At 43.8% G+C, this 23,919-nt stretch overlaps 1 protein-coding gene across 4 annotated transcripts in view; it reads right to left on the bottom strand.

The window, feature by feature from the left end:
• fndc3a (fibronectin type III domain containing 3A) overlaps positions 1-23,070 on the bottom strand; it is a 44,021-nt gene extending 20,951 nt beyond the window's left edge. The window contains exons 1-3 of one of the 4 annotated variants that reach the window (XM_030107928.1): positions 22,663-23,070; positions 19,672-19,815; positions 5,800-5,875 (exon numbers count right to left, since the gene is read on the bottom strand). In XM_030107928.1, coding sequence (XP_029963788.1) covers positions 5,800-5,875; positions 19,672-19,782 — 187 coding nt within the window. In that variant the 5' untranslated portion in view covers positions 19,783-19,815; positions 22,663-23,070. Of the gene's footprint in view, positions 1-5,799; positions 5,876-6,787; positions 6,983-19,671; positions 19,816-22,662 lie in introns of those variants that run through there. The other 3 variants (XM_030107929.1, XM_030107930.1, XM_030107931.1) reach the window with 3 other exon arrangements.
• Between the last annotated feature and the right edge of the window lie 849 nt (positions 23,071-23,919).

The following is a 23,919-nucleotide window of genomic DNA, read 5'->3' as shown; positions in this document are numbered from 1 at the left end:
CTGATTTCCTAATATATGGCGTCCACGTCGCTGTCTCTCTCAATCCCACCGGTGAGAATGACGTTTACAGGAGGGGAGGGAACCGGTAACCTTCATGCTTGTGCCTGTTACAGAACATCACACGCTGCTGCTGCTGCTTTGAGCCAGATGCAACCAGAACAGGAGAAGGGCCACGGCTACAGGGGACAGGTTTCTTTATTTGACTCTGTTCAATTCATGAAAGTCTCTCCAAAGCTCCCATCTCCTCTATCAGAAGAAGCTAAACTTACAAACCCCAAGATGATGATTTTCTCAATGCAAAAAACCATCTAAGTAGGCACGCAATCATCCGGCTGCACGCGTCGCACAGTTCACAAAACGAGGAAAGGGAAAGGAGAATTTGAGGACGATTCCCTCTCATATTCTCCCCATCCTCTTTACCCTTTTCTCCCTCTCCCCTGGTATCAACGCGGCGATGGGAGAATGAGTCACAAGCTCAGTCATTCTTGGAGCTACTCACTGCAGAAGCTGTGAATGAACCATTTGCACGCACATGTTTGTGTACATGTCCTTGAAGTTAGGTGGGGGAGGTGACGAGTATAAAAAGAAAGTGCCGGCGTGTCTAATTTGTCTGATCTTTGCAGGGCAATTATGTAAATCATATGTGAAGGGCTCTGGTTTGGGAGAGGGTGCTCTGGGTGGGGAAACGCATCCAACTGGGCCATGTTGTGTTTTAATGTGTTTCAGTGTGTAACGGCTATTTGAGTAACAGACTGACCACTGGCAGGACCTGCAAGCACGAAAGGGACTAAAAAGCTTTTCGTGATGGCACTTTCTGTCCAATCATCACCTACAATGTGATCCCAGTAGAGGGCTTTGAGTAAACAGAGCTTAAGGTTTGAAAAAAAGGTGTAAGATGGGACACAATGTCGAGACACTGGGATAAACAAACATCCATATCTTTCCTATTCAAGATGCTCATTTCTTTCTGCTCAAAATCGCTGACTTTGACCTAACCACTGAGAAATAGCTTCTTGAAATCCTGGCTGCATACACATTATTTATAGATTATATTGCTTATCCTGGGGTCGGTGTGAAAAATGCATCCTTGCTCTGGAAGTCTCAGGCAGGTGTAGGTTTGAATCTTGAATTTACTCAGCTTCTTTTTTTCCCCCCCATTCACTTCACTGTGTCTCAGGAATTTTAAAGAGATGGCCCCTTCTGTATAATTTATGTCTGAAGGTGCTCCAACAATCATACAGTGCACTAAAATAGCTTGTCAAGACGATGAGATAGATTCGGAAACCCCGCAGGCGAAAAGACTTTCCGAAGCGTGGAGATGTGGGGCCGTGTCCAATCCTTTCTGCAACGTGAAACGGGTGTTGATGTGAGACTGTCAGTTTACAAACTCAACAACTGCTCGGTCAATGAGAGGTGAGAATCTCGGCTGGATTAACTACTCTTCACATTAAAGCAGCAACGTACAGCCCCTCCATTTGTGGTTGAGTCACGGACAGTTTGTACAGAACCATGCTTTATTCAGTTTTTTTTTTTTTTTGCTTGGAATAAGTCCATGTTGTGAAAGCAGTGAAATACTGCCACACATGCAGAACTTTGGGAAGTTTTGTTGGTGAATTTCCATCAAAAATCAAATCAATCCACTGGGTCTTCAGAGGTTCAGACGGATTAAGTAAAAATAGACTTCGCTGCTCGTTGACACAGCCAACAGCTGAGCATCTGCCATGTTTCTCTAAACATTTCTGCCATGTGTGTTTTCCGGTAGCCCGTTCGTAATTTCACATCGCAGGCTCAACTACCTGCGGGAGGGTCAAAGTAGCGTGTCCCCACCTGGATTGGAATTGGCAAATGCCCTCTGTGATTTAGAGCAGAGAAAGATCTGTGATTTGCCGGCTGGAGCAGACATTTGCTGGAAAAGTGGAGCAAGCGAGTGAGAGAGACGGCAGATTTCCTTCACTTCTGGGGCCTCGCACAGCACGGCCACACAAATTACTGCTAGAACACCATGGGAAAGTGAATTTTACATAATATTAGGAAAACTAGTGTGAGCCACTCAAGAAGAGGTGGGCACTGCGTGTGCCAGAGGGCCAAAGTTCCACATGGTTTCAATGTCTTGCTGCTGCAGCACACCTGATGCTTTGAGTCGTCCAGAAGTTCTACAGGTAGTTTTCTTACAAGCTACTTAAACATTTAGGAGGATATCAAGAAGACGAGGTGTTCCAGCTCTGTAGACACAGACTGAGCAGGATAACAGAAGTCTGTGCTCACGCTCTCTGATGCCTGAATGGCTGCGTGGAGTTCAGTGGCGAACGCGCATCTCTATCAGGCTCAATAACCCCAGTGGAACTCGACGATGCTTTACGCCATCAGCCAGAGACTGAATCATCTAAAGTGATGGTGAATCACCGGAGGCAAAGTCAGATAAAGAAGTGGCTCTAATCAACCCAGTGGTCCTGATGCCGACGTGCTTCATCAGTCATCAAGCTTATCAGGTGGCTCCAGATGACTGCGATACAGCTTCCAGATCTTGTGAGCGCTGGTAAACGCTGAGAAAGACCAAGCCGGGAGGGGCTTCGGCTCGGGTCAGGTCCACTCGCAAACAAAGCTTTCCTTAAAGCAAGACGGATAGCTAACAGAGGGGTGCTAAATGGTCACTATAATTAGCCTCCCTTGCTAAACGGCCCCCCTCCAAGGCAGACATTAAAAAAAAAAAGAAGAAGACAAACAAACCCCCACAGACAAACGTCTTCCATAAATTGCATTCAACAAGACTGTCTGTGCCTATTAAGCAGGCTGCCATGTCCTAACACGTAGCAATTACGCACATCCAGCTGCTAAAAATACATGATTATTGGACACACAAACTGAAGCGGGATACGACAAATCCTTGTAAATACGTTAAAACCAGAACCCCGTGCCTTGTGTAATGTTGTGACGTTGCACAGTCGGCACACAGCGGGGTTAAAGATGGAAGCACGCACATGCACAGCAGACACTCATCTGAACAGAGACAGTCTACAACAAACTAAACCACCCAACCATATATGCATACATGCACAGACGCGCACACACAAACACACACTCGCGCTCCTTCCTCCCTCCTTGCACTGCGAGCGGTGAGTCATCCCTCTATTCACGTCACAGAGAGATGAGTGCACCCTGTGACAGGCCAGTTAGTAGCAGACACACTGATCTATGTGGCACCTTTCAGCTTCTTGTTTGTTCTCTGATGGGAAAACTGTGTGTGCTTTACTCCCTATAAGGAAGCTTTATTCAGCTTTTAATAGGGGGAGCCAGCAGGTAGGGAGTACTGCCCCCTGCAAGGAATAAACTAACTGTGTGATGGCTTCCTGCCTGGGCTGCATCACTTTCCATCACTCTGTCTGCTCCTTTGTCATCTAAATCTGGATACCAGAGGCTGTGTATTGTCTCACTGTTATTTATATACGCCACAGGGTATAGACGAAGGCTCCAGAAATACCAGTGTCTTCCAACACTGAACGTAAACAGTCTATACAGAGGTCATTAACAATAACAAGTGCTGTGTGCTCCGTGAACCTCCTAATTTTCCCCAATATATCTCGTGCACAACTTCAGAGGGAATATATCCAGTGGCCTGGAGCTCACAGAAACGTGAATATAATGCAGGATGTCCTGTGTGGCAAGCCATAAACAGAGCAAATCATTTTCAGATCAATGTTTTCCCAAGCCACGGCCATTTTTCATAATCGTTTGCAATTACAGTCACACAACTCTGCCTCCAACAACTACTCCAGCAGTCCTCCGCGTACGCAGTGAGCAACACATTACAGCTCCACTTCATTGTTGCTGTCACAAAGCCAGCGCAATCACCAACAATTGTGGCAAAGGAAATGACTGCCATCGGGATAAATAAGAATGTGTAACACATCTTACTCAAACAGGAGCTTTGTGCCCTAACTCTTCCTCTGAACACTGTAATTATAATTACACCGCGGGTTTGCTTTAAATTACAAGAGACTATTGTCGCTCCAAATTTTCTCACCTGTCAAATGAAACAGCATGAATCTCACAAGTTTTGCCCCTGACAAGTCAATGGAAGAGGTGTGACATGCTTCACTATGTGGAGGGGTGTAAATAGAACGGAGCCTTTATGAGCACGCGATGTCAGGCTTACTGGAGAATGAAACTAAACAAACAGGCTTCTCTCAAAAGCGACAAGTTTGACGTGGTTCAACAGCATTTGATGCCTGTTTAAATCTTTAACTAATGGCGCCTTTCTACTTCGATGTTTTGTTTTGTGACCACGTTCTGTGATACTCTGCCTCTCAAGCAGTAATCATGTTACCATATGAGCAGATCAGCTTGCTCAGTGCTTGCAAATCAAATAATGGGGGACAAAAGCTGAAGTCCTTGATCAAAGTAGAGCTTACGTCTGGAGTTGAGCGAACACAATCTGAGGCTTCAGCAGCCTTTTAAAGCTCGCTCTTTACGTTACCACGCATCCAATATGAGTGCCACAAGAAAACACTGCCGGGATAAAAAGAAAAGGATTTCTCCTCAAAACACAGCCACTCTGGAGAAAAACCACATGACTTAATTATCTCTGGCTGCTGACGGGTCTTATTCTGCTAAAAAAATAAATAAAAGTTATACATAAAGAGTTTTAACAGAAGGAAAAGGAGAGAAAAAACTGCTCATTTAAGTCCCACTTGTAACAGACTGGAAGCAAGTGGGAAGCCCACGGCAGACAGGAAGAATGATCACTGCAAACAAAGCAGGTCTCTATGCACATGCAGGGATGTGAATATTGTGACACAGAATATGCACGCATTTTCCGAGTCTGTGTAATGTGAATCAATGGGATTAGGCTCGATCAGCTCAGTGCCTCCTAAAAAGCATCTAATTTTGTTAAAAAAAAAAAAAATAAATAAAATAAAAGGGTAAGAAAAATTGCTGCATAACCAATTCTTTCAAGCTGTACTGTTCTCTCTATTGGCTTGAACCATAAGATGTAATTAAGTCACTGAGGAGGCTGAGAGCTGTGAGACACGACTGCTACCCTGACGTCCTTTCTGTAAAGAGAGAGCATTGCATCCTGGCCAACACCCTCCTGTTCAATGCAGACACATTTTAAAAGAGCCTGATTTACTCCAGGTGAGAGTGGTTGCTGGAAGCCGTCATGTACAGCATCAGCGTCTCTCCTTTCACACAGCCCAAAATGCTCAAATGTGTTTTAAACACAGGTGTGCGTTTTTACAGATGAGCAAATTATCCATTGAATTTAACAATCTGAGCAGATTTTAGAAGGAACGTAACAAAACTACTTATGCATAAAAGCAATTTTTGTACTTAACACTGGCTTGATTATTCCACTGCCGACAGCACAGAGAGAGCTCTTCAGTGCAGTGCGTTTCCAATGAGAGGTGACAATTCTGAGGCTTTGTGTCACTTGTATTTCCATAGAGAAGACAATACTGACCACTTGATCAAACTCTGATCAATGGGACTCATCATGCTGCTTTTTAAGACTGGCATCTAAACTACATGATTGTATGCAGCTGGATTATATTCAAGATAAGTGCAGATAATTTGCTCTTCACAGACAATTAGATGACGCTATCTTTACTGTTTTTTAGATTTTGTTTCATCTAAAAACACATGTGCCTTTAAAGGCAGCATCTCCTTGTCTTTTAAATCGTGTATTGTGGTTTACTTATTGAACCTAAGTCCAATACATTCGGGGAGATTTCACATAACATGCATTTAAATCAACTATCACAAATGAAACGTATACATTCCATAGTATGAAAGCCTTCTTACCTGTGATACACTGATACTGACCATCCTCTCTTCGAATAGTGAAGGCCTCACCTGGGTTTACCTGCACCAGGATTACCTGTGAAGAAACAAACATCTGGGAATTAGAAATGTGAGGAACATATTGGCATCATGACAAAAAGAACGATGCCAGGTAAACTCTTTCTTCAGGAAAGTAGGTATGAAAATCCCCCCTCCCCCTCCTTTTTTTTTTATTGGCATTACTACAGACGCACTTCTGGCAAAATTTAGTAATTCAACAGGTGCTGCCAACAGATGAGCTATTTTTTCTCCCATTTTATCTGATCATTAAAACAACAAATACAATGAAAATGAAATTGTTGAAGTCTATACAGATTGAAATAAAGATTTCAAATTGAGAATGAAAGGAAACACAATTTAAATTTGAATCAAGTTGGAATTAAATGAAGGCGCTGGAATGGAAAGCTCTCCCCACACACTCCCAAACGTGCGTAGCTGGGTATTTTGTTGCCTGGCACTGTGTGTGGGCACCGTTTACCTCACTCTTGTGGAAGTCGCCGTCATAGAATCTACAGTCCTCGAGCAGAGGGCTCTGCCTGTGGCTCTCTTCAAGCACTGAAATCATCAGCACCTCCATCTCTGACACCGCTCCCGTTCATGTGCTCGGCGGAGAGTGGAGCGAGCCCTTTGACTGCCGCGCGCCGAGCCTCGTATGTTCATACGAACCCACACGAGCCGCGTCAGCACTAAGTGTAGGTGATGGTGGGAGGGGCCAGGGAGGTCTAATTGAATCAAAGTCTGGGCACTTCACAGCCGGGTGCGTGCATGCATGCGTGCGTGTGTGTGTGCGTTGTACACTCCCTTCAGTGTGAAACTAACATACCACCTTCGATTATTTCTCCTTTTTAATTTCACACTGGACAGAACAGCTAAAATCAATACTGTGACATTTACTACATGTTATTAAAAAGAGAATTCTGCTTACAAGAAGGACCTGACTGCTACTTACTGTTGCCCGCATCGCTTTTTCTCATTCAGGCGTCACTATTCTCACAGTCACCGAGAGGAAAAGATGCTCCGGGGTCGACTGGACCCACCACCATTTCACCCAACCCTCATGAGGAATCACATGACCCGTGATGCTCGCACATCTGGCAGGGCTGGTCTTTCACAACCCTCCACTTCCACCAACTCCCGCATAAAGTCCAGGAAAGAAGCCGACGAGGCGCGCAGCAACGGCGGAGGGCTCGGTCTCCTGCACTGATGTAGTCTTCACAGAAAGTGCACCGCGAGTCTCATGTTTGCTCTTTCAGCCAGATCTGCTCCGAAAGCGGCGGCGGCGGCGCTCTCTGCGGCGGGCGGCTCGTTCGCTGCTGCTGCCGCCTCTGGCTCCGAGCGCAGCGCTTCCCCGCCGTCAAGTATCCACAGCAACCCCCTTCAACAAATAAGCCACGGCAATGTCCGCGCCAAACCTTCACAGAAGGGATTGAAACCTTATCAGCAGTGGCCACTCTCCGGAAAAAGGAGGCGGATGAGTCCGAGAAAACGGGACCAAAAAAAAAAAAGAGAGAGAGAGAAGGACTTTGGGTGATGCCTCAGTTTGCTTTTCAGTTTCCTTCTCGCCTCTGCCACTGACTGTGTGCCAGCTCAGTTAATGTCTGCTGTGGTCCTTAATGTGCTTCATTTCAATAGCATTCCATCAGGGTGTGATCATAGCACAGCTGAGACGGAGAAGGTATCAGGGGTCCGTGGCAGGGGGAGTCCTTTGTTCTGTCTTTTTCACAACAACAACAATGGCGTGAGGGAGCTGAGCGACCCACGCAGCTTCTGAGGCTGACATATACGACTACGCTACCGTCCCTCTCCCTCCCTCCCGGCTCGCCCTCCCCCTCACACTCTCCCTGGCTCCCTCTCCCATTCACAGAGCGACATGCCATGCATCCTCTCTCGATACTCCGATCAATGTGAGGGGAGATGAGGTGGTGGGAGTTCAATTGCAGCGCTCCGGCGCTGGTGACAATCGCAGCCTCCAGTTCTCTGCCGTCTTCAAAGATCACAAAGCGGCGCACTGACAGTCAAAACAGACGCGTTATTTGTGCAGCGACACAATAAACACAGCTTGGAAGTAGTCGCTGCTTCAGTAACATTTGTCCTCATTTATTCCAAATGGATCGTTCCTTAAAGCGACAGCACTGATGGCTCGATCTGCGTGTGTCAAGTTCACAGCTACTCTGCGTCACTGACACCACTGCGTGGAAAGTACACCGAGAAAATGGTTGTTTGACTCCGGGCAAAGTGGGGGGAAATGGACTTAGGGAATTATTTGGATGAAGCTATAAGCATTAGTCATTAACACTATCGGGCTTTAGAGAAATGAAGATAAATCATTTGATAGAAGTAAAAATTACATAATTTAGACTTTAAACCGGTTAAATCTGTGGCAAACACTTCTTCTGCACAGGCACCAGTAGAGGGACGACAACAAGAACGGCGGCCTCCAATGTGTCATGACTCCAAATGAAACTTTTCTGAAACCAAAACGACGCGTTTTCACTGGAATCTTCACGTAAACCAGGCCTAAAAGGTGACTTCCTGCTTCGCTCCTCCAACTAAAAAAGTATCTGACATTCAAGTAAAAGTGCACACCGTATTTTTAGCAGTGTAATCTAACACTTATGAACAAATCACAGCAAAATTCACGGTGACAATAACAAAGTATTGATATTCTAGCCTGTTATATCATTGTTAAAAGATGGACTCTTTAAAACACAAAAAGTAGGTCCCGATTCCTAAAATAACTCCATTACTTAACAAAAACCTTTTACTCTTGAAGTAGCAGCATTACATTGTGCTGGGCAATGATGAGATATACTGTTTTTTTAGCCCCCAAGCATTAAAAAGATGAAAACTCAATCACAAAGTTTCCATCCACAGGCAAAAAAAAAAAAAATGCATTTGAGGTTAATTAGTGACTGAATTTGCAGGTAGGAGTCGACGTGTGTGTGATCGTCTCCTTCTCCATTCACCTGTGATGAGCTGTACCCTTATAGCCTGCAGACAGCTCAGATCTGTTAAAACCTCCCCTATGGACCCGAGCTGGTTATAAAGCAACTCAGAAGAAAGAGGGGTGGATAAAACAAGCAAATGTGAATCAGTTCTTGGTGGCACTACAAAGTGAATACACAAAAATGAAAGATTAAATAAGCGGCAGCAATTTAAACTAATGCATAAGAAGGTTAATACATTGTAAGAGTCCCCCTGCCTACAATGGTTTTAACAAAGCAAGAAGACAAAGTGACAGTGCGAGATTTTATCTGTTAGATAAGTTCAACTTATCTTCTGATAGCTGCATCTGGTGTATAGAAAAACAACTGCGACAACCCCCCCGAGGCAGCGATGTTCACATTTCCACTCCTGTGAGATACAGTCAAGCACAAGCCGGTCTCCTCTGCATTAATTAACGGCCGGTCGTCATCGTGTGATGACTTCATTTGTAAAACGGAAAAACTCTGTAAAAGTGCTCCACTGCTGCAAAAGGTTGATTTTCATGCAGATGACTAAGCACCGTAATGTGCGATGATTTCCTGGTGTTATTCATAACAGGGGTTTAGTGGAGTAACGGAGGGAAGAAGAGGTGGATTAGGAGAACCGGAACGATCAGGAAAATCAGATACGCAGTCCTGTCCAAAGGTTAAACAATCTCTCTCATTCCCACCACTGTAAAGATGAGCATCCATGTATGAGCAATGACCCAATGCAAAGAGAGTGAGGATCAGTTAGCACACAGTGTCTGACAGGTGGCCGCTGCTGTTTTATTACCCCGGAGAATGAGCCTGGCTCTGTGCACTCATGGCTGTTAGCTCTGACGTTTCTCGGCTGCTGGTGACTCAGTTCGGGTTTCTCACTATTTGTTCCTCTTAATTGTTGACTGTGCGTTGATGTGCCGTAGCAGCTGGGCAGACAGGAAACGGGAGCCAAATGACACAGGGAAAATCCTGCCAGTGCCGGAACTGGAACTGGCCAGGAACTAACGCAGTCTCCCTGCAGCTGATGGCATACGCTTGCGTGTGCAACGATGATTCAAAGCAATCTGATGATGCTCCACCCTCCAGGACCCTGGCAACTGTTGCATAAGGGGATAGTAGGAGGGGGAAAAAAGATGGAGGAAGAATAAAATTCAAGAGGTGTTCATGATGTTGCGTGTTCTTGTAAATGATTATCTTCATAATAGTCGCCACAAAGGAGAGAATATGCCTCATCTTTTTTAATCAGAGGACTGCCTACTCTTATTTTCTCAGTATTTCCCTGTGAATTCATGAGCAGTCTCCAGCCACTACTGACTCATGGAGACTTGAAGCTCTGCATGACAATGGTGAAAATACATATATATATACACACACACACACACATATATATATATATACCGTAAAACACCAAATAATGGCCGGGGCGTTTATTTGTTTCAATCATGAACAGACCCGGGCGTTTATTTGGGACCAGGCTTTTATTTGGGACAGGCGTTTAAATCACAGAAACCCTGCTTGGCAAAAATATACCATGAATACCAGTAAGGAACTAAAAGAACTTAAAATGTATACTGGTATATAAGGTTACTATTGCAAGGACAAATTATGAAGAATAATGGCCAAATTCTGGATATACTTCAGCAACAAGTCAAACACACATGGCACATATCAGCAAATGTCCATTAAAAACAAAACAAAAAATAATAACAACAGCAACCTGGGTGTGGTAAATCAACAAAGCAACTGGCAGAACAGCCTGCTGTCAGACCAAGTCCATATCATCCTCTCAAACCTCCTCCTGATCACCCTCGTCACTTTCCGCACCCTCCTCTTCCTCCTCATCGTCATCCTCAACTACCAGTTCATTGTTGAACTCTTCCTCCTCATCTTCCTCCTGCTGCTCGGCCTCTTCGCCTTCCTCCTCCTGTTCTCCTCTGCCCTGAGCCAGCATCTCTCTCCCTGCTGCGCATGGCTCTCCGTCTTTGAAACAGTGAATCAGGTGGTCCTCACTGCCGTCAGCCGCCACCGTCAGGCCACACACCTTTAAGCACAACACCGGTATTCCACAAATTAATATATTATACCCCACAGACTAATAATAAAGAGATCTCAATCTCTCTCTCACACAGAATCTCTCTCTCTCTCTCTCACACACACACACACACACACACACACACACACACACACACACACACACACACACACACACACACATACCTTGAAGGATTTTTTCACCATCTCCGTATCCAACTCCTCCCAAGCTTTAAGCACCCAGGTGACCAGTAAGCGCCGAGCTGGGGCTCTCAGGTTTCCTCCAGCGGTGTAGGTCTTATCCGCATCACCGGCCATCCAGGTGTCGTAGGATTCATGCAGACTGGTTTTGAATGGCTGATTCCAAACAACATCGGGTGCCTGGATATATTTTGTGCATCCTCCCGGTATCACAGCTGTAGTCATGTTGTAGCCCTGCTGGAGCTCTCTTTTGGTGGCCTGGCTGATGTGGCATCGGTACGAATCCCAGACGAGGAGACGCGGGCCAAAGTTGAATTTCCCCACAACTTTCCGCAGCCAGTCTGCAGTCAGGTCGTCGTTCATCCAGCCGTTTTTAGAGGAAGCTATCACCGCTCCACTGATGTTTTGCATTGCCTTAACTTCCCTGATGCCTCCTTTGAAAACCACGTAGGGCTTCAGCTTTGTCCCGTCCGCTTTCGCGGCCAGCACCACGGTCAAGTGGCTCTTCTCATGGCCGGTCGTTTTCAGCGGTACACTGCGCATGCCTCGCGTCTCCACAGTAGTTGACCCGACCATGTCAAACCATACCGCAGTTTCATCCATCGCTATGATGCCTTTCTCCGGTATCTTCATTGTTTCAATCATCCGCGATGAAAATCGTACAAACTTCACCAGCTTCTCGGTGAATTCCTTGGCATCTTTCTGAGCTACAGTTGTGCGTCTTCTGCAAGTGAAGTTGTTGCGGTGAAGGAATCGGTCCAGCCATCCAGCACTAGCAGAAAACCTCTCGTCACTGCTGTCGCTCACGGTGGTGAACATCTCTTTAGCCTTCACCCTGATCATTTTTCGGGTCACTCTCTCATGGCGTAAACGTTTACCAATGACCCATTCCCGCATGTTTACCTCCAGCTCCTCGCTAGCTTTCTTTCTTCCGCCACCACGCAGCCTGGCCCTTTTGCTATCCACCTCGGAAAGACGCTGGAGCGCAGTTTTATTTTTTCGCCACTCCCTCACTCTTCTGGGGTCAACAGAGAAGTGTCTAGCTGCTGCTTCTCCCGAGTTTTGTTCAGCATAGTTGACGACAGCCACTTTGAATTTGAGGTCATATTTTTTATTTCTACACTGAACAGGCGCCATGTTGGTTGATCATTGGCAATGACATGTGACTGGCGCCCTCTACCGGTTAATTAGATCAGGCTTTTATTTGGGACAGGCGATTATTTGTTAAAATGCATTGCTGCACCCGGCAATTAAATGGGACCCTGCGGTTAATTGGGAGCCGGCTGTTATTTGGTGTTTTACGGTATATATATATATATATATATAAAATACAAAAAAAAAAAAAAAAAAAAAAACATGTGCAGATGCTGCCTTCAAGGCTCTTGAGGACCAATTGCTTGCTGGGTTTAAATGCATCCAGCATACATTATACAGATGGGCTGAGTGAGGAAATGGTTTCTTTAGTTCTTATGTTAATGCATTGAGAGGACACCATGTTGTCATGAAGGAAAATATATACATAAAAAAAAGAATCAAATTAACTTGAGTAACATAATGTCTCTTCAGTATGAAATGATGAAACTTGTGTATTGGTGCTAATGCAACACATCCATGCACCATGGCAATATAAAGCTTTCCCTGAGCAGCACCACACACACACACACACACACACACACACACACACACACACACACACACACACACACACACACACACACACACACACACACACACACACACACACACACACACACACACACACACACACACACACACACACACACACACACACACACACACACACACACACACACACACACACACACACACACACACACACACACACAGAGCTTCTCTCTGTCAATTTATTAAAAGGACCATGGGGTTATAACAATCCTGAAGGTTTATATCTTCAGGCCTTAAATGCTAAGATATGCTGAAACAGTGACAAGCATTATGTTTAATGTAAAGCTCAACATAATGCCTCAGTGTCTGTCAGAACCAGGAACAAAGGCAGAAAACTCTGTTTTAAACAATGAATTGTAAATAAGAACTTCAGTTTTAATGACAATCCCTCAACAGGTTGAACCCCTGAGAAGTTCTTCTGGCTTCTGGGTCTGAAGGACCTGCTCTTCTACACGCTTCTCCCAAAATTCCTGCTTGATCTGAGCAGAATAAATGCAGCTGATTTTAAGTGGAATTATTGAGTTGTTACATTTTAGACATTGTTATTACTGAACCATTGCATGTTCCCTTTGATTATCAATCATACTCATGTTTTCTCTTCTCCACTGCATTTTCTCCCACATTTGCCTCAGTCAAACTATACTGATACTGAAAACTGACGAGGAGTTTCTAGTTTTATCATTTAAGCGATCGTGTGTTCACACTGGTTGAGCTTCTTTCGATCTGGAGAGTTTTCAGTTACACTTCACTTGTTTGTACTCCATAGTTTGAATAACAGTGCTTCCACTACTACAATAGAAGTCTCACTTGTACTCACACTTGTCAAGTTTAGTCAGACTAAAATTGGACCTTGAGATGATGGCCGTGTTGGCGTGGTTCATTTGTGGAAGTGTGATGGTGCCATCCACACCCCAGTGTGTACCAAACAAGAAAGCCACGGCGGACGTAACCTATTAATTGTTTTCACTATGGCTAATTTGGGCATTTAGTTAACATAACATTTCAAGTGAACATTGGCATTTTGGCTTTTGAGAAAAGTTCCACCTTTATATGTCAACATTCTGAAAAACAATGAGTTCACCCTTAGTGTTGTAATGGCCAGGTTGCACTGACAGAAGAGTCACTGAGGAAAAACAATTCCAGGCGTCATTACTGTCGGCACACGCCTCAAAGCTTCATTGTACACGCTGAACATTTTTGCTTTGTTACATTGTTGTAAGTCCCTGAATAGCTCGAACCAGCTCTGCTACAGTGTGGCCTCATGCTTCTGCAATGATAACCAAGGTTTGCAACCTGTAGCATGCAGTCTCAAGAAACTCTCCTTCAATAAATGGCTTTCCTGCTTTGCAGCTGCAGCATCACACGCCCAATTCACTTTAACAGAAGGGAATTTGTACCGGCTCATTTCTTCTTGCCAGAAACTTTGATTACTGCGATGCATTTTTACCTGAACTAAGTTTAGTTTATCTAGAATTGTGATTTTTTTTTCCCTCTATGCATATGAGACTGGTGGCATTACCACTGAACTCGGCACAATAGGAAAAAAACAAAAAACAATAATCATCCATCACCCACTCCCCTGAAGCCATCTGTGGCCTCCACCAACTTACAACTTACAATAAAAACTGAGAGCGCGACAAACAAGCAGGGTGAAAACTTGAAGTGATGCAGCCTCTCTGCCTACAGGTAACTCACTGCCCCTCCTCAGCCAGAGAGGCTCAGATTATCGGTAATCACTATAAACATGATGAAAAACAAACTACCCGCATAAATAGACACACACCCAACCAGATCCTCGTCTTAGGTCCCGTCTTTTCCACATGTCAAGAGAAAATGTGTGATTTCTCCCTTTTCCTTTCAGGAAAGTTTCATGTTTACTCAGCAGGAGTCCACAAGGGAATGGCAGAAACACTGAAGACGATGTAGTTTGTATGTCAGGCCACAAGTTGGCGCCATTTGGTGTTTTAGTCATCAAACCACAAGAGCAAACTTGCAGAGAACAATAAGTTAATAACCATTAAAAATGTTCGTCTGACCGTCTGTCCTGTCGTCTTCCATGATCTGGAAGTCATTACAGGTGATTCTCAACTATGAAAATACCAATACGACCAAACTACAATATGGACTGGGACTCATGCCACTCTGGGTGCCGCCATGTCTGTTGCTGTTCATCTACTCACGTACATCTTCAGTAGCAGCGTTTCCACAGACTACATGTGACAGAGCCCAGGCAATTCCAGAAAGTGTCACTTTCACTCGGTGAAAAGGCGATGGAGTCTGAGCGTTTTCAAAAAGCTCGGCCTTGGGAGCAGTTTTCAAAAAAAGTTGCATTTGTCAGTGACTCCAAGTGTCGTCATTGTGTAAACAGAACCCCAAAATGCAACAAACATTTTGCATTTTCACTTGAAACCTTCATGTAAACGTGGCCTTAGAATTAGCAGGTAATTTTAACACCGATCACATGTGAGGATTGAGTGACGCTAATTGACTCATTTCTTTGAAGAGTTACTCGAGAGCATAAATATGTGGTCATTGTAATGGTTTCTGCAGAAACTAGGACAGACCTGGACAGTCTAGACCCCTGGAGCCACACGCAGCCCTTCTCCCTGCTGTCATGACAGACGTGAACACTATTACCTGAACATATCTGATGACAGGACTGATCTTCACTGTGCTCCTCGTCTCTGATCCGTCTACTTATTTACTGAAATCAAACAAAATCTCGGGCTCGCTTTGTGGGAACAGATCACTGTACTGAAGGATCATAAACTGACTCGAAACTACCAGAGAAAACTAGGAAACCACAGCTTCCTGAAATCAGGTAACATACTGTGTATTAATACTAACCGATTAATCAATACTGCTGAACCCTCCACATAAGTTGTTGCTCAGTTTTTAAGGCGGCTCCTTGGTAAAATTAATTCCTCACCCCACCGTGTGACTGATATCTTTTTTTTTTCATGTAAAAAAAAAAAAAAAAGAAAATAAAGAAGTGATAAATTGGTTCATACCCAGTATTGATGTGTGTTCTGAATGCTGCTCCACTAATAATGCTTTGGTGTACGGGGCTCGCTGGGAAGAAAGTGTCCTAAGCACTGCTGAGTCACACACTGTCCGCCTCCTCGCAGTAGTTGACAAACAGTGGGCTCACCCCACATCTTCACAGATGAATCAGTGGCTGACCGGGAGACAAACACACAGTGGCGCATTTTTTTTTTTTTTTTTTTGTCACAACGTCCTGAAGCCTCTGGTGATCTGCGAGGGGGACATATCCAGGGCTGCAGCATTCAACGCTGGCAGAGTTAGGCTGTACGATCCCACAGTGACATCAAACAGCCACAGGCTGACCACACACTCATGTATATTCTCACTTTCTCTTCCTCAAACCACAGCATCTGTACGTTTCTGATTAAAATGAAAATATACACGCCATGTAAACAAATAAGCATAATGCCAGCCTCACAAAGCTCTTCTTTCCTTTTCCATCCACCCTTCAAATGTGCCACATACAGTTGAAAGAGCCTGTAATTTATACATATTTCCCAAAAGGTTTCATAAATCCTTGGAAGGATTTCTAACAGAAATTGCACATCAAGATGTCTGTGCCGGGGGTTGATGCTAATCCCTTACAATCTGTCAGGTAACAAAAGCAGACCTAAAATCCGTCAAAACAAAGCAACTTGAAAAACACAAGCACAAAGCGCGTGGAAACATTAAACGGCAGGTGTAATGACAAAAGCTGAAGAATAAAAATGAGAGAAAATACACATATCCATCAGCCAACAGCCACAGCTAAGTACATGAGCCATTAGCCGAGCTTAAACATTGACAGAAACAGACCGATTCATCTGGTCCCCATTTAGCAACAAACCAAAAGAGAGTAGGGGAAAAACTAAGGACTGGGCTTAAATGGAAGGAAGCAGTTAATCATACTGTTACCAAAGTCATCTCATTAAAGAAATCATCTCAGGTAATGACCCAGAGACAACAGCGTCCTTTCTGACTCATTGGCCGAGAGCATTAAAACAAAGCTACGATCAGGTTGAGGAATAAAGTGTCCTTCCAGCGCCTCAAAGCCGAGGTCAGAAGCAGAGGGGTCAGCCATCGCTGTGAATCCTCCTCACTGTCACCGCGGTCCTGCGTCGCTGACCCCTCCAGTGGCTCTCTGCAGCTGTCGTGATATTTACGCACTTCCTCAGACACACGACACACATGAGCTGTGGGTCAGTCGCAGCATCATTCCAGAGAAAGGGCTGAAAAACCTGAATCACGCATGTAGTTTGGAGATGTTTGACTTTTTTGGATGGGTTTCATTACAGACGCATTGCAGCGACTTGTGGAGAAACAAGTTGAGCACCAGATCTACTTGAACGCCAACTGCAGAAAAGGTCAATCTACTGCTCTGAAACCTCGCCCAAGCGCTTCATGCTATGGGAAATAAGGCTTTCTATTTGCAAGGACATGCGCCACTGATTGTCGGGAAGGGTGGATAGAATATACAGTCCTTGAAAATGCGGCGCGCAGTAATCATTTCTGTCATTTCAGTGAATAATACATGTATATCAGACTCTGCCCAAAGGTCGTCTCGTGCATCACCTCCTTCAGTCATTACAGCTGGTGTCAGAGGCAGGCGCCACTTCTTTCAGAGCTGAATGTTTGATTTAAAAAAAAAAAAAAAAAAAAAAAAAAAACACATATTCAAACCTTCCGTTACCCAAAAAATAGAGCAACCTGTATGTCTACATAAAAATGGATCAGAATTTTGTTCATTGAAAAACAGGAAATATCAAAATTAAATAAAGGTAATTATCCTAATAATGAATGTCAACTTTACCACCGAGCGCTTAGACACCGTTTCCAGACAACAGGTGGAAAACTGAGGCGTCCTTCTCCACAACAATACCAGGAGTCAGTGCAACAACAGCGCCTACTAGTGGCGCGACATGAAAATTACGAGATGTTGCTCCCAACAGCAAGCAGGAAACATGATAATGTTGCCAAATATTTTTTTTTCTTTCCAAATTCACTTCTAAGAAAGGCTGCAGATCCTATCTTCAATGTTTGACTTGCCAAAACATTACAGCGAAGACAAACCGTGGTGAACACAGCCACTCATGTACGAACAAAAGCAGAAGCCTTTATATTAAAAGAAATGGACAGTTTTACAGGTTTACTCGAGGCTGTAGAGTATGTCTAATTACACCTTTCTTTGACATGTGTAAAATCAATATTGACAACCATCGAGCAAACAAGAGCTCTATGGTGTGCAGCGCAGGGCGGGGGGGCATGGCATCAACTTCAGGAATCACTAGCTGACACAAACATGCTATTTGGGGGAAAAACAGACAGGTGACATTTGCTTTCCTGTGTATTTCAGCTACCATGTGCACAGATGAAGAGGTCTGGGGAGCAGGGTGGTAATGCTGCGAGCCAGGAAGTCGCTGCAGCATTTTATTCATGCGGCTCCCATAAAGCAGAGTGAACAATGACATGGAGCACGGCCATGCAATCAGGTAACCTTTGTGGGAGGTGGCAAGGTAACTGAATTCCATGAGAACAGCCCCCTCGCAGCCCGGCAAAATCTGATCTCTGCGTGAACAAAGCCCGATTCAGGAGAGCGTTTTTTCCACTGTGGAAAGGTCGCTTACGGCGCACTACGGACATTAATGTTATCAGGACGGACTGCATAAGGCTGAGGAGATGGATAAGTGAACAGTGCAGATGGTTCCATGACATTCGTCAGGAAATCAGGGGAACATATGCAAATGCAACTGGTGACCATCGCAATGACAGGGAAATCGCCCAGGCTGATTTGGTCCACCTTCCCCTGTCAGTGAGAACAGATCAATCTGCGTCTTCTACATATAACACAAAACAGCTTTTGAAACCGTCACTTATCAGTAACAAACACCTGTTAGTTATGAAATACACACTGCAAGTAACCAAAGTGAGGACTTTCTGTCCTGTCCAGTTGTTTCAGTACTCACATGAATGAAAACTACATCTGCATATTCGGTTTCACATCTCAACCACACCAGGTTTCACAAGAGGCGGACCTGGACAACTGTTTATCTCATGAAACATATTTACTGCCACAGAAGAGAAGAAATAAGAGGTAAAAATACAACAAAGTTCTCAAAAATTGCAAATCCACTTATTCTATTACTTCACGATGTCCTGATTAAAATTGAATTAAAAAATGAAAAGCCTTTCAAACAATTCAAATTGATGTATTTCATTCTTCCAATCAAGTCAACAGCATGATTGCAAGCTCTTTTTGGATTTATTACTTCTCAACACACAAGCTTCTGCTGGGCTCTACAGCCAACATATGACAAACACTATGTTAACTTCACTGATGAAATGACTGCAAATAGTGTGTAATAAAGCATCAGGGTTCTTACAGTTCAACATGCAGTTCAGTGTCAAGCATCTAACATCACAAATACACAATCAGACACACAAAAGGCCATATCTTTGTTTCCCACTAACTGCATTGAATCAACTGTAAAAGCAGCTCAACAACTTCACACTTAGACCCTGTTTACCAGACAATGTTTCAAATGAAAACAAAAAAACTTTTGTTGCATTTTGTGTGTCCGATTACACAACAATGGTGCTTGAAGCCATTGAAAACTCAACATGAAAACTAAATCATTTTCAGAATTTCAGACATGGCTGTGGAAGCCAGCATCATTTTCAGAACATAAAACGTGAAAGCTTTCTGAAACCAAAATGCAAACATGATGCGTTTTCTCTTGAAATGTCGTGGAAATGGAGTCTCAATTCCGGCAACAAGAGAAAATAATTCATAAATACCATTTCTCAAAAATCCCCTGCCGCGGTTGTAATTACAAGGCGAGAAGCCAGCTTGGCCAAAACAGACTTAAAAGCAGTGACTGTGACTAATAGAGGCAAGACATGAGAGGGCGGAAGGGTCCGAGCATACCTGCTGGGGGCCCTCACCATTGACCATGGCTGGGGGCGGCGGTGAGGCCAGGATTGGGAGTTCAGGGCTGAGAAGCTGGCCAGACTCCAGAGGTGGCGTGTGGTCTGCCATGTCTCCCTCATTCACACCACTGAAGAGGTACTGCTGCAACAAAGAGACAGTGCTCAGTGGACATGAACAGAGTGCACCAGACGTCTGTACAGTCAGTTCATCACTGCTGATTGGTACACTGAAACACATGACTGCGGACAAAAGGCAGGCAAATCTCAGGCCGGCTGAATTATCGCTGTCTGAATGCAGAGGTCTGTGAGGACTACGAGGTAAGGATGCTTCGAGAAGTGAAGACTGGATTACAAGACGCCTCATTTATTCAAATCAAATCTGCTCTATGATACATCCACCACGGGAACATTCCCAGCTTCCTCCTGCTGCTGAAATGCAATAAAACTAATAAAAACAAAGCTTTTATGGACTCTTGTTGCATAATTCAAGCCAATCAAGATATATATGAAACGCCTCGTATGAGGCAAATAATCTCTGAAAGCATGACTTTTGACGTAATGGCTGGAAATGAGATGCGGCTGTAAAGTCATTTATATTGTTTTATCACTGTCAGCACATATTAGTACAAGTTACACTCTTCCCTCAGATGAGTATTGTAAACTCCATTCAAATTCATCTAAAAAGAAACAGAAACACATGTTTTAGAGCATACAAAGCTGTGTTCATTATTGTTCCTTCTTTTTTTATTCAAATCTTTATTTTCTTGATGATAAAATATTGACTCTCTTTCTTCTCGAAGTGGGAAAAAAAACAGTGAGCTAGTGCATGAGACAATGCCAGCAAAAATAAAGTCAAACGATCCAGGGGAATAAAAATAAACATGTCACAAAGGGAAAGATAAAGAGCACATTGCAGGATAACTGTCAGCTGACACACATCAGAATCATGCTGGGGATGGGCGAAGGTGTGGGTATTATCTTTGATTCAAGCTGAGTCAAGTTCAAAGTGTCTTCTTACATAAAAGAAGACTTCTAAAACCTGAGAGTTTAGAAGTCATGTGAGTATGAGCACAAACTCATGTCAAGTCCAACAGTCCAGCAGTGGATGTTGCTTCCAGGTGGCGCATAGTGGCTGAGTTTTCCTCATCCATTTCCCTTACTCAGATATATTGTCCGTCATCATCAGTTATCGCAGATATTTTGTCAAAGTGCAGTTTGCCTGATAGGACACCAACTTCTCTCCTTCTTCCAGATTTATAAAATGAGGGGAAAAAAACATTTGGAAAACCCATTTATTTTCATTTCTTACGTTCCTTCCAGTCAAGATGGGTTTCCTGTAGGAACTCTACTCGTGCTTGTTCCTTCCTCATTTTGGTGAGGATCTTATTGCCTTTAATTGGGTTCAACAGACTATTTACATCATAAGGACTTCTACCTCACCACAAGCCATACTCCGAGTCTAAGGAGGATCAATACACTCCTTGGAAACGCATAAACTAACATTACATAAGCATTAGAGGGACACAGAATGACAGCTGCAGAAAAATAAACAACCTTTGCTGGACAAAGAAAAAGCATAAAAAAAAACAAAAAAAATTGTACAAAACACATCAACTTCCAAGCAGTAAAAATATCTCTACAGAACTGACTGCAGTGAAATATGTCAAATACTGAAGCCTTATTACATTACTAATGAAAAGTCTTTCAAAAACAACAGAACAGGCTGAGAGAAATGTAACATGTGTCCTTGAACCTAATTACACTGAAGCGCATGCGTCCCTAAACCTTGCAGTGATCTGGCTTATCTGTTAGCTTTAGCCCCTCCTTTCCTTAAGCTTAAACAGCAAAGTCAGTTTACAGTATGATGGTCAATGAACTAGATTTGAGGGAACTATTGCTTCAGTGAGGGGGAACAGCATGCCTCACAGGTCCCAGATGAGTGGCATGCTGCTCTGTTATTCCTCAATGAGCTGATGGATGGAACTGGTTCATTGCTCTACTTTTTCTTTTTAAGTAAACACACATTGAACTCTCAAATAACCTCCCACAAGCACACATTAATGTAATAATGAGGAAACAAATGGCCACACTGATGGCAGGCACCTTGCTGTAGCTATCCACCTTTCAAGAATATTAGGAGGTTAAAAGTTATTTAAATTCGAGGCACTTCTCTCTGTCTATGAAAGGTCTTGAAGATTTATCAGCCTGGTGAGGGGAGAAAAAAACCTCCAGCTGACTCCAATATTGAACTTCTTAACACATGTGCACAGCTTCTCTTTTTCCAGCACAATAAACAAGAATATCTGAAGTGAAGTGTGTGCGAACATCTGCTGTTGTCCTGACCATGGAGCATATTTGTTTGTGGCTGATGGAGCAACAGACTGAGACTCAGCAGCTGTTTTTCAGTTGCAGTTTTGACAACAAAGGAAACTCTTTGCCCTGCTGAAAAAAAAGGTTAACGCCACACATAAACCCGACTTAGGAAAAGAAAACCACCATGAAGTGCATCATCGATGAGCATTTCGTGGAAGTGTGCTCACTATTTAAACTTTAGGGATGTGAAGGCTGTGGTGCAGCACCCTGGGAAATGTATTACTTTTAATGGCAGACATCTGCAAACGGTCCAACAGCTGGCCAGCCATTAAAGGGCATGCACGAGATGATCTGAAGGTAAAACTAACCACCATCAGCTGGAAGTGGTATAGGATGGACTCGTTTAAGTTAACACGTCACACCATAATTGAGGTTTGCAAAGAAGTGAGCTACTTCAACACTGTGAGCTGCCCTGCAGCACAAGTGTTTACTCTGGCTACAGGTGTGTGTGCGTGCGTGTAAATGCAATGTTATGTCACAGCCGCTCGCTATCTGAATGCAAAATAACCCAGCGGTGCAGACATATCGACACTCGGTAACCTGTCAGATTATTTAAAAAGTTGAAGTGTCGCAACAGAGAGCAGTGGTCAAGAAGTACGCAGCTAACGTTACTCACTCCGTCAGGTTGGCACAGCAGCAGCAGCAGTCTGGATGCACACCGATGTTTCCTTCACAGCTCTTCTCCCCAAAAAATGTTCAACCCCGACGGCTTCCCGCAACACCTGACGGCGACAATCCGCTAGCTACCGCGATGAGCCCCAGACAAGGCAAAAATGTGACATACTAGCGTTAGCTCCCCCGATGCTACCTGGCTAACAGTTAGCAAGATGATGTGCTTTTTCCTCGTATAGCGACCGACGGCGGCGTCTTGTAAATGCACCCTGGACGGGCCGAAGTGAGAAGGCAAGCAACTATGACGACGACGAGTATCGATAATGTCAGCCTAGCTGCTGGTTTTATCGAGATAACTTTCCATCCAACCCCGTTCCTCGCAGAAAAGGCAGGAATTTCGCCATCGCTCACAGGGCTGAGTGCGCATGCGTATTAGAGCCACTCAAGACTTATCCCAAATTCCAAGATAGCGGCGAGCAGCGTGCACAAATCTAGAAAAAAATATATTTTAACGAGTTCTGCAGACACTTTATCGCAACAAACGTGTCTTATCCACGTATGAATTTGTAGTCTTTAAGGAAGACCTTTTCTGGTCGATGTGTCCGTTCGCGTTTCGTCCTCATGAGCGCTTTTTTCCTTTATAATCAATCCAGTCAAACACTTCAAATCTGCGGATGTAATCAGAAAACAATTTGCTGCGATTAGATCAGACCACAAAGTATCCGTTTCAACTTTACGGCATCGTGTGGCTGAAAACTGAAATGCTCTTACAGTTCATTCGTTTTTATTACAGTGAGAATAAATTTGTTAGAGTAAACTTCATAGATTGAGATGTGTAGGTAGGAATTAGATGACAGAGAGTTTTTCATCAGTTTTATTCATGTACAAAATACAACATATTTTGGTATTTCACAAATCCAGCAAATAAGTCAACACTGAGGACAGTGAAAAAGAAAAAAAGATGGAAAAGTGTCTTTACCATTGAAGAAACAAAGTTATTTTCCTCGCTGACCCCTTCTTATTGCCTCTCAGGGAGGTTATGAACATTTCCCATTCATTCTTAACGGCATTACAGTGAAGCCAAACACTGTAGATGTACCCACAAATAAAATCAGCAGGAAGGTTTAATGAGCTTTAGCCAAATAAATATGTATGTATTGATGCAGGCACATGGAATCAGATATGTACTTGAAACAGTTAAACACAATTACATTTCTGAATCATTAAAACATCAGAATTTAGCAAAATGTGAATTTATTTT

The sequence above is a fragment of the Salarias fasciatus genome, chromosome 14 (genome assembly GCF_902148845.1).
Source record: "Salarias fasciatus chromosome 14, fSalaFa1.1, whole genome shotgun sequence".
Taxonomy (NCBI): Eukaryota; Metazoa; Chordata; class Actinopteri; order Blenniiformes; family Blenniidae; genus Salarias; species Salarias fasciatus.
Note: the sequence above shows the minus strand (reverse complement) of the source record. Positions and strands in the feature narration are given on the sequence as shown.